Source organism: Bidens hawaiensis, unplaced genomic scaffold (genome assembly GCF_021521415.1).
Source record: "Bidens hawaiensis isolate Kalapana, Puna unplaced genomic scaffold, B.hawaiensis_p1.1 tig00007072_1, whole genome shotgun sequence".
NCBI lineage: Eukaryota > Viridiplantae > Streptophyta > Magnoliopsida > Asterales > Asteraceae > Bidens > Bidens hawaiensis.
This window is the reverse complement of record NW_027491487.1, coordinates 406224-417538: the sequence shown is the minus strand read 5'-3', so window position 1 is coordinate 417538 and position 11315 is coordinate 406224. Positions and strand designations below refer to the sequence as shown.

General features: G+C 36.9%; 2 protein-coding genes, 1 non-coding gene and 1 pseudogene across 4 annotated transcripts; all 4 read right to left on the bottom strand.

The window, feature by feature from the left end:
- Positions 1-667: 667 nt before the first annotated feature.
- Positions 668-1937, bottom strand: LOC143634506 (dirigent protein 25 pseudogene; annotated as a pseudogene).
- Positions 1938-2379: 442 nt separating this feature from the next.
- On the bottom strand, positions 2380-3984 carry LOC143634520 (uncharacterized). Its single transcript, XM_077102574.1, has one exon. The coding sequence runs from the start codon at positions 3961-3963 to the stop codon at positions 2632-2634; it is 1332 nt and encodes a 443-aa protein (XP_076958689.1). The 5' UTR covers positions 3964-3984; the 3' UTR covers positions 2380-2631.
- A 2820-nt stretch (positions 3985-6804) lies between these two features.
- On the bottom strand, positions 6805-10859 carry LOC143634521 (uncharacterized). Of its 2 annotated transcripts, none has more exons than XM_077102576.1 (9): positions 10736-10859; positions 10564-10649; positions 10331-10378; positions 9569-9657; positions 9391-9444; positions 9227-9294; positions 9080-9126; positions 8875-8972; positions 6805-6900 (listed from the first exon to the last, which is right to left on the bottom strand). In XM_077102576.1, exons 1-9 carry the CDS (start codon positions 10792-10794, stop codon positions 6841-6843), a joined length of 609 nt encoding a protein of 202 aa, XP_076958691.1. In that variant the 5' UTR covers positions 10795-10859; the 3' UTR covers positions 6805-6840. The 2 variants fall into 2 exon arrangements, with proteins under 2 accessions (XP_076958691.1, XP_076958690.1); XM_077102575.1 differs by lacking the exon at positions 6805-6900 and adding an exon at positions 8515-8790.
- LOC143634527 (U1 spliceosomal RNA) lies at positions 7567-7727 on the bottom strand. Its single transcript, XR_013153872.1, has one exon. It is a non-coding gene; the product is annotated as a U1 spliceosomal RNA (small nuclear RNA).
- Positions 10860-11315: the final 456 nt, after the last annotated feature.

Below are 11315 nucleotides of genomic sequence, written 5' to 3'. Positions count from 1 at the left end.
ACTAAAACCCAAACCCGAACCGGATCCGACTTGTACCCGGTAATACCCGAAAACCCGAACCGGTTCCATACCCGGAACCGGGTTTTCCAATACCCGAAACCGGGTATTTCAAACACCCGATTTATACCCGAAAAATACCTTAAAAATACTCGAAAAATACCCCTAAAAAGTGCAAAATTTTAAAAAAAATCCAATCTATACCCGGAAGAAAACCCGAATAAAACCGTAAATAGGGTTTTTTCAATACCCTATAATAGGGTATTCAAATACCCGGTTTTAGAATACTCGGTTCTATACCCTATCCGAACCCGACCCGATTTTTACCAATACACGGTCATACCTGAACCCGGTTCTATACCCAAACCCGGGTATTCAAAAAACCCGATTTGTACGCCTCTTGTCAGGAATTGCGCACCTAATACTTACGAAGTTACGATAACAACATAGGATTATTTGACCCAATGGGCTAGCCAGCCCAAATCAACCCATGACTCATTTTAAAAATAACTGTTAATTTAACATGTTATCCACCCTTTCGACTGCTTTTGGTTTTCATTTTGTTAAACCTTAATGTCTGGTTTAATGATTTTCAAACTTAATTTGTAACACCGTTATATATTAGATCAGTTAATATGTATTTCAACAGAAATTGCAAATGACAAAACATAAATTCTTTGTAAATTTTCACACATTTCTTACAAAAATCACATAAATATGAGAATCACAAACCAAACAAACCCACAACCTTAAAACAAACTAATAAGCAAGATACACAGTAAACTGAAGTAGTGTCTCTGTGCCATCATTGTTCTCCTGGTTTGTACCCTGGAAAGTCTTCACCACAGCATGTCCCTTCGCATTCACATACTTACCGGTGCCGCCCATCACCGCCAGCTGAGACTCCGCCACAGCGCTCCGGTGAACCCCCATAAAACTCAAACTATCAATGTAACTCCCATGCATGAACATCACCGTGAACGCCATTGTTTGACTCTTGCCATCGATGGAGCTCGATACATAGAACCCTTGAGCCTTCCCAATCAAACCGGACCCGAGCTCGTGTCCTTCAGTCAACTCGTCATCGATCACGGTCAATGTCCCGAACATAAACTGTTGTAAGGCGTTACCTTGAGGTAACTGTCCCCCGTTAATGGCCGCAAACACGTTGTTGTTGTTGAAGTTATTATTGTTGTTATTGTTATTGTTTTGGAAAACGTTTGAGGTGGTCCCGCCTAGGCCGGTTAGGAACGGGAGATTATTATTGTTGAGAATCCCATTGTTTTTGTTGTCTTGTGGGACTCCGTTGTTAACCGGGAGATTGGCACCGTTTGGTTTTGCAAACGGGACCTGACCATTGACAGCCGGGTTGGTCACGGCTCCCGTGACAGCTTTAGCCGAGGGATTGGACCCGCCAAGAATATCATGCATGAAAAAGGTCAGTGTGTGGTCAGGGCCTTCGACGGGTATCACGCCAGCGGTGCTAGTAGCCGGGTTAGGTGGTATGGCACCCAAGGGGGTGACATCAGCACCTTCTTCAGGTGCAACCACGGGGGCGATGGGTTCGGTCTCCTCTGTTTCCTCGACTAGGGTACGAGCCGAGGTGGTTAAAGGGAAGGTGGTGGCTAGGAAAAGGAGGGAGAGTAGTGTAAAATAAGTGAAGGTAGAGGCTGCCATAAGGAAAGTTTGATCAAGTGAATGATTAGGTGGATATTGTTGGATGTGATGGTGTTTGAATGATGGAAGATGTGTGTATTTATACACAAAAAGAATAGAGGATTCAAAAATGGTGAAGTTGATAACATGGAGTAGGTGCCATTAGAGTTAGCCAACTAAACTTGTGTTCTTTAATTCAAACATTCTAAATTGTTTTATTAATAGTAAAGAATTGATGAACTAGAATTAAGTAAATACGTACAAAATGCATTATTAATATGAAACAATCTTGAGGTTAGAATAGTTGGATATTGAATTGCTGATCAATTGATGTTAATTTGACATCTTTTATGAATAATCAAATTGTCTAATGATTTTTTTATTTTTTTGGGGTGTACGAGACCAGTCGAGCCCAGCTTTCAAGCTCAGCTTGTTTTAACATACAAGAACTCGAGCTCGACTCGTTTCTAACTCTATTTATAAAGCCCGAGCTCGTAATATATATAGCATATTACGTATTAATCAGTTATTGTTATCATGATCTTATATAGATACATATTTAATATATACAATAAATTCTTATAAATTACAGGCTCCTTTAAGCTTGCAAGTCTACTCGAGCCTATAAGTAAAGCTCAGGCTCGCTTATTTTTAGGCTCGAGTTCGGACTGCTCGTTTAAGCTCGACTCGATTCTAGCGAATAGCGAGCCAATCTCAAGTAGCTCACAGGAGGCTTGAATTGTTTACACCCCTAATATTGATGCTTATGTTTAAGAATGTTGGATTTTTGGTTTAAATTTATCATGTTCCTCCATGTCCCTTTGTGTTCGATAGCATATTGTTCGTTAGCGCATTAACGAACAAGCATAAAAAAAGGTACGAACAAGTTTTTTTTCTTAACGAGCAAAAAAAAACATGTTCGTTCAAAGTGTTTGTGTACATTTAATTGTTCGGTAAAGTTGCACGAAATAAATTGACCTATACGCTTGACGAGACCGCTTCCGACACAAGCAAACAGGCCCTTTCATCCCCAAGACAAGTACTAGTGACCAACGCTTCCCATGACGACAAATCAGGACTCATTCGTCTTTTCATCATCTCCCCCATAACAAAGCAAGCATCGTCCACCTTCCCATTATTAACCAAACCAATAATTAAACAACAAAAGGTTTCCAGCCGCGCACAATGCCTACTCGTTAACATTGCGTTTAGAACCCTCAAGCCCTCATCAAATTTCCCATTGTTACAATAACCATCAACTATCGTTCTATATGTGGCTGCATTTGGCTCAAAACCATTAACCTGCATCTCAACTAACATCTTGTAGGCTTCTTCAACTTTACTCTCTTTACATAGATAATTTATCAGTATATTATACATTACAACATCCGGTTTAATTCGCCTTTTCTTTAATTCAAGAAGCAAACTTCTAGCTTCATCAAAATTTCCCCTTTTCGCAAGATCATTCATTAAAACTCCATAATTTACAAGCCGCGGTTTACAGCCTTGGTACTCCATATCAAACATCATCTTTTTGGCTTCCTTAAACTTACCCGTTGAACACAACACCTCCATTAACAAAGCATACGATACAGCATTCGGTTTCTTCCCTTTGCTAATCATCTCATCAAACAACCGCTTAGCCTTGGTAAACTCGCCTTTTTTGCTCCAAAATCCAATTTGACAATTATAAGTTACAACAGTGGGTTCAACTTCTCTCTCAAGCATTTCATCGAACACCTTACGTGCACCGTCCCACTCTCCCTTTCCAAGCCATCGTTTAATCATGATATTAAACGACACCGCATTAGGTCGAAAGTCCATCTTCGAGCAGCTCTTAAACATCTCATCTGCATCATCAAACCTCCCATTCTCAAGCAAAGTATTGAGAATTGCATTCAACGACTGCGACGAACGGTAGCAATCAAACGACGGCATTCTCCGAAACAATTCAATCGCTCTATCGACATAACCGGACTTCCCGTAATGCTGCATCAACCCAATGAACAAAGCTTCTTTGCATTTAACGTTGTAAAGCTGGAGTTGTTGAAGAAGGGTATCGACTGCTTCAAAGTTTCTTTTACGGGCAAGCTTGTAGATGAGGGAGGAGTAAGATGGGTAATCGTGTTTAAAACTGCCGGTTTCGCAGTGATCATGGAAAACAGAAAGAAGTTCATCGGGGTTTCGAATGTCTTTGAGGTCGGCGATGAAAGGGATTGGTTTGAGTAATTTGGTTGGTTTGTGAGGTCTCTGTTTGTGATAATGGCGAAGGAGAGTGTAATTACAGTGTGGCTTGCGGAAAACGGACATGACTTTATGGTTTTTCTAATGGAAGCTCAGAAAGTGTGTGTGTGTGTGTGTGTATACCAGCATTCTGTGATTCAAAAACACAACAAATTCCCAATTAATAATTTAGGTCTTTCTCCTCTGTATTCATGTATCACCTATCTATTGTTAATATAACCAATACAAGCAATTATGATATTGTCTGGTTTATTTAAACTCGTATGATTCTTAAAAGCAGCCAAATAGGAGGTGTTTGGGTACTGTTTAATTCAAGTTCTAATAAATTACAGTTTACCAAAGCTGAATTCATGTTGGAAGAATAAGTATCACTCTTGTTAAGTTTGATGTGAATTAAACACATTTATTTTTTTCATTATTATCTCATTGAAGAATGAGTACAAGTCATAAGCATAATAACTATGAATGAAAAGAATTGAGGCTTTACCTCACAATCACAAGCACAGTGGCGTCGAAGGTGTTGTTTGGAAATTGTCTTCTGTCGTTGAACTGCTGAAGAAATTAGGGTTAACTTTCAAGTTTTAATTTAGCCAAAAAAAAATAAAATGAAGAAAAACGTAGTGAAATGGATTCGAACTGGTGCAGAGATACGTGACATGTGTACCCCGCAATTTCAAATTATAATAACAAAATATTTAAATGGAAAAATCATAAAAAGTAAAAAGGTTGACTGTGGCTGCTGGGATTCGAGCCCCAGGTCTCCACAGCCACAACGTAGAATTCTTACCACTGAATTACAGCCACAAGATGTTTTATCTTATTCATATATACTATTAAAATGAGAGCAAGGCTAATAAAGGGCTTGTAATCAGTATTTTCATCATCATCATCATCATCATCATCATCGTACTCAGTATATCCCACCAATAGCAATGCTATGGTAGGGTCTGAGGAGAGTAAGATGTAGACAGCCTTACCTCTACCCCATAGGGATAGAGAGGCTGCTTCCGGTGAGACCCCCGGCTCGATAGTAGTTTTGCATCAAGCCTTGGACATAAGGCACATAGCACTCAATCATCGGGACACCGGCTGATCGGTGCATGTGCCCTTGTCTTTCGGCTATCAACGCCACCACATGATGCCTGATTAACCTTCCGCCACTTTTAACGTTATTTTCACGAGATTAGTAAAATAACGTCAAAATTAGTGCAATTTTACTTTTGCCCACCCGAGGGTTCACACATATATACATTATATGCGCGCACCGCAAGCAGGGCGTCTTGTAATCAGTATTTTGTATCATAGAAACAAATAAACAAGAATTTTGTTTTCTTATGTAATCGAGCAAGATTCTTTGCAAACTTTATAAGCTAAAAGTTTCTTAAATTGCACATTCAAGTTCAAATTTCATTAATGAATTCTTTGTTTCTATTTAAAATAAATAAATAAATAAGCAACACCTCAATGATTCATACGTCAAGATGATAAAACCATTTATCAATTTCTGTAGCACGGATGGCTTTAAATAAGAATCACCTAAAAGTGAGATGAGAAGCACTAACAAGTACGTATAGAACATCGATCTCCAAGATACCATGTGATGGCATTTTTTATAAATAAATAAAATTAAAACTTATTTCAGGTGCTGAAAAATGAGGTGGCGTTAATAAAAATAAGTGAAACTTTAATAGTATATTGTGTGCATTGATGATTACACTACAAGTGTAACTAATAATATTTTAGTATACATCTTTATGCATGTATTATAGATGACGCTTTAATGTCGAAAAGGATTGTTATAAAAATATCATTTAAGTTACACTTGTTAACGTTGTAATTTAGTGTAATGATTGTTAGCTTGTTACATGTTTTAGTCTAATAATACTAATGATACTTCAGTGCATGCATTTAGTCATTAGTGTTGTTCACGAGCCGGGGAGAATTCAAACTTGGATCAATTTAAAAAACGATCCAGTTTGTCTCAACTCGGTTCTTAAAGATAGACCCTACTCGCTTGGGCTAATTTTTATTGTTAGAAGTTAGAAGAAGAATATGATCGCCCATTTCTATGGCCATTCCTTTAATACTTCTGGCTGAGTTAGTGTTAAAATATTAAACGTTTTTTTGTTTTTACTTGGACTATTAAATATTTAATATTGGGGGTAATTTAAGCAAGTCAAACAAATGAACCAACAAGTGACCTAACAAATGAGCCAACTTTGGCTTGAGCTCAACTCGTTTACAAACCGAGCCAATTTTGAGCGAGCAGTTTCCGATCTTTTTTTCTAGCAAGCTTCAAATCGTGGCCTATTTGGACACTCCTAGCATTGATGCATGCATGACTGGTGACATTTTAATGTAAGCATTGCCGCATTGCATTGGTGTACACTTGGTGTAGATTGTAGAATTTGATATATGTTATTCGTCTTTTGTCTACGATTGTTATGTAACTCTTATTCAATCTACTATTCGATGTTTGTCATTTTTATTGTTCTCGTTTAATCTGTTATTGTTCGATTATGGTCCAGATTTTCTAAATGGTCTTTGGTTTGCAACAAGGCTATACCTTGTATATGACTTGAAAGAAAACAAACCCAACGTCCCAGTTCCTCCCTCCAAGAGTCCAAGCTAGGGGGATTAAAGATTACAAGGACTAACATGTATATGCACAATATTTTCAACATAAGAACACAAAGATAATAGAAAGAGATGTTTAATAACATAAATGTGAAAATAGTTGGATTATGATTCATCTGGAAGGATAGATGGTCTAAAGGGTGCATAGCGTAATACACAAGTAGATCTAGTCATCTAGATACAAACAGCCACATAGATTGATGTGCAGAGGGGATTTAAATTATCACCTCAGTTTTCTTTAACTGCTGGATCTTCATTTTCTCTTCTTCTTCTCCTTCTCACTGCATGGATAGAGTTTTGAGCGCGTTACTTGAACAAATAAAGATACAGTTGCAACCATAGAAATGAATAGCAGATAAGAACAGCCTAGATAAAGAAATTACAAAAGAAAAATATATATATATATTAGTAAACAACTCCTGGTTTGAACAAATTTAAATACACCAAGAATGCACAAACCAATGCACTCTTGACTCGACCATTAAAGATAGTTAAATGTTAAAAGAAGTAATAACATCTACAAGTTCAAACATCAGCTCTCTGTTACCTAGAATGTTCTGTACTGCTTTGGCTATGATCAGAGTTATAATGATGAAAATCCGAGTTAGATGTTAAATGTGGCATTTTCGGGAACACCTTGTGGGCGTCATCTACAAGATACAAACTAGAACACAAAAACAATCATCAAAATGCAGAAAGACGGTAACTAGATGCACTTGCACACATGATTGATAACTAGGACAAACAGTCAAGCTTAAATAAAAATAATTTATTTATAACAAGATCCGAATACACACCCATTCGATTGTATTCGACAGTAACAGATCAGTTTTCATACAGTGTAGCTAGATGGATCACTCAAAGGGAACGTAAACAGACAACAATAAAACATTTAACTTAGGAATTGGTAGAGGCCGCGCGAACACAAGCCTCCGCTGCCACAAATTATGACATAGGCCCTACAGTGTAGCTAGATGGATCACTCACCGGGAACGTTAACAGACAACAATAGAACATTTAACTTAGGAATTGGCAGAGGCCTCGCGAACGCAGGCCTCCGCTGCCACAAATTATGACATAGGCACAACCACTTGGGCCGACCTTAGGCAGACACCCCTCCTAAGTGCAATGGAGGTCATCAACCTAGGCCATGGGCCTTCTTGATCACCCATTGACCCCGTCCAGGTAAGTGAGTAATCAGATGCCCTTGCTCACATTTTATACATCTAGTCCCCTCCAATGCTTCATCATCCATCCGATGTGGGACTGGGTTACAATAATGTTAAAAACCCATTCAATCTCCTTGTTGCTTTTATTATGCAAATAACTTATAAAATTTTTATACCTATAAACATTGTGTAACTCATACATGACAAGGTTAATCCATTTATCTTAGCATGTCAAACAGGTTTGCGGGTTATAATTAAGTTGTAAACGTGTTTATCGGGTAGATGGTTTGTTAACAAAAATGGGTTAAATAGGTCATAAATGGTTAGTGGGTTGACATTTTTAACTAAACAGGTTAAACCAGTCAACATGAACACGACTTATCTTTTACACGTGCTAGATATGTCAACCCAAAACAAAGTTATATTGTAAATAAGTGAAACTTTAAAAGTATATTGTATGCATTGATGATTACAATACATGAGTTACTAATAATATTTTAGTATATCTTTTATGCATGCATTATTGATGATAATAATTCAGTGATGCAAACACTAATAGTGTGTGTATGCATTGTTAATTACACTACACAGCTACACTTGTTATGAGTATACTTTAGTGTAATGATTGTTGCATATTTAATAATACTAATGATACTTTAGTGTATCCATTGATTAGTGTTGTTCAAGAGCCAAGCCGAGCCAGATGAGAATGACCTGATATATGAGATTACAACGCCCAACACATGTCATTTGGAAAATTTTGAATAATCAGAGAATATAAACAGATGTTTAATATGTGAATGTGAAAATATCTGAATTATGATTCATCCGGAAGTGGAGATGTCTAAAGGGTACGTAGTTTATAATACACAAATAGACCTAATCATCTAAATACAAACAGCCAAATAGGTTTAAAAAAATATGCAGAAAGAATCCAAGTTATCACGACAGTTTTCTTAAGTTAACTGTTGGATCTTCATTTTCTCTTTTTGACTTTTTCACTGCGTGGATATAGCTTCGAACGCCGTTGTTTGAACAAATAAAGATACATTTGCAACCATAGAATCGGATAGCAAATAAGAACCGCCTGGATAAACAAAATTTCAAAATGTTTTCATTTAGACTAAGTGTTGTGGGGTAGAGCAAAATATCTCAACATATAATAAGATACCTTGACAAACGTATAATAGCTAAAAGGAAAGGCAGCAAAATAATCTGCATAAAGGTTTTTCTCCATAATAACCGGGAGTGATCGGTACATGATCCACACTATTTAGTAATATCAATTCAAAACAAGATTATATAATAAGTTGATCAGTATACACAATGTGCACATATTGGAAAACTGTCATAAGGATAACACATAAACCACTTACTTTCACCCACAACTCCAATTGGGTAGATCACAATGAAAACTGTGTACCTAACAAAATTGCAACAATCTTTATTTCCTCAACTAAAGAATAAATTTCAGTGACCAAAGTGTTTCTAAGTCAAATGAGATGGACCGAACAGAACCGAACCTGAGGTAGGTAAGGAAATAGGGGCAGCTACCCAAGCAGCTCAACGCATAGAACGGGTACCTAATTATCTGTTTCCATGAATTTGGTCAAAAGTCCTCGTTTACCCTAATGAAATTAGCTTCAAAAGATGTATTGTAAGTTTGTAACCAAAAGGGTAAATTTACCTCAATGCAACACCAAGCAACAAATGTTATGAGAACTGCAGGCAATTCTTGAACCTATATGAAGCAGCAAAAGATATTAGTTAAAACGGTCAAGATCAAATATTTATATCACTTTAATTTCTCATTCTTGTATATGATATAATTAAGCTAAACAAGATGCCTGAAAAAGAATACAGACCTCGTGTAATTGACGAACAATTGCAAGCAGAAAATGTGTTCTTCCTCCCCATTGCATCAGTGGGAAGATAAATCCACTAGGAACAATACCTTAAAAAGAACACTAGAACTTTCAATTCAAATCCTATGCTGTAGAACTCGCTAGGCGCTAGTTAGGCAGGTGGGGTAGGGACCGGTGATTAATCAAATTAAAATTTACATGTACGTTTTCAAATAAACATATAATATATATATATACTAAATTTGTATATAAAATTTTCAATTTTGATCAAATAGGGATTAATCGGCGCCTAGGCGAAACGTTTATGACGTAGCGTGGTGATAAAATTGGAAGTCAAACACGTTGATTCTAAGAATACTCGTGAAGTACTTCCCAAAACTTCCAAAAAAAGACGTAGATCGTAAATAAGATAAATAATTGAACCTGTTGATTCACACGAATACCGGGATCAACTCTTCCAACTATCGTTGATTCACAAAGAATACCGATAATTAGGTCTTTCAAACACTAACACACACTGTGATAGAGAGGAAATGATTTTTTCATATATTCCAAACCTTATTTTTTTACATTACAAATCTCAAGTATTTAAAAGAAACAGAAAACCATTGAGCTTCTAATGATTAAACCAAAAGACATAAATATTAATTTTAAACTCTTGTAATTCCATAACTCATTTCATCATTATTTGGTAAACTTTTGATCTCCCCACATCAGTTTACAACCATGGTTTTAGCACTTATATTGTTCTCGGGGACGTACCTAAAGCTCCATGGATGACTTCAATGAAAGCAAGACTCTGCAACAAGCCTATCAAAGAACAATCAAGATCATTTCAAGTCATTAGATTTCAAGAAAGACACATTTTGTCGCTAATAAAGTTGAAAAATCAGAAATGACGAAGGCGCTTGCTCAGATAAACAAAGATTATCGTAAAATTTAGTCGAATTCTGGAGAATGAACGTGCACACCAAGTGTTTGATAAAATGCCTTACATATTGGCTCTCCTGCCGAAGCGTAGCCGCCGTTGACCGAGTTTGTAGAGAAGAAGTAAACTGAGATTCTGAACAAAGCAATTGCCCTGCAATGAGTGTGTTTTGGTTAGTATAGTAGTGTGGTGTTGAAATAAAGAGTAAAGTGAAATTGAGGAGGTTGATAGTATAGTACCATCCGAAAGCTTGAAGGGAGTTGTAGAAGAAAAGATAGATATCTGAGACACGCGCCATTAACCGCCGTCGATGGAGATTGATTGATTGGTTTTAGTAGTAACTAGTGTGTGGCTCAGGAGATTCTGGACTTATCTGCTAACATTATTCAATTCAATGTTAACGAAAAATAACGAAAACCACCGAAACAGTGGATAATTTCATATGCTTGATTGATGTGACTGCACCTGCACAAGTTGACCACTGCAAAGTCAACGGACCTTGCTCCGTTTGGAATCTATATCTATCATATCACATCAACCGCTAATCTTTCCCATTTGAAGTTTGTGACTCAAATGGTCACAGCATTCCACAACTCAAAAGCCCTTGATTTGAAATGTATAATGTGTTTCGGATGGCTTATGTTAATCCACTTATAACTTATTAAGTTTAATTTAAAAGTTGTTTGGGATTGTTTATGTTGTGACTTATAAATTTTCCCAAAAGTTATAAAAATATAAAATTTATCATTACGGGCATCATCTATTGGTTACTCGATAATATCTTCCAACATCCCTACCTTTGCCACCTTAGGCTTTGCT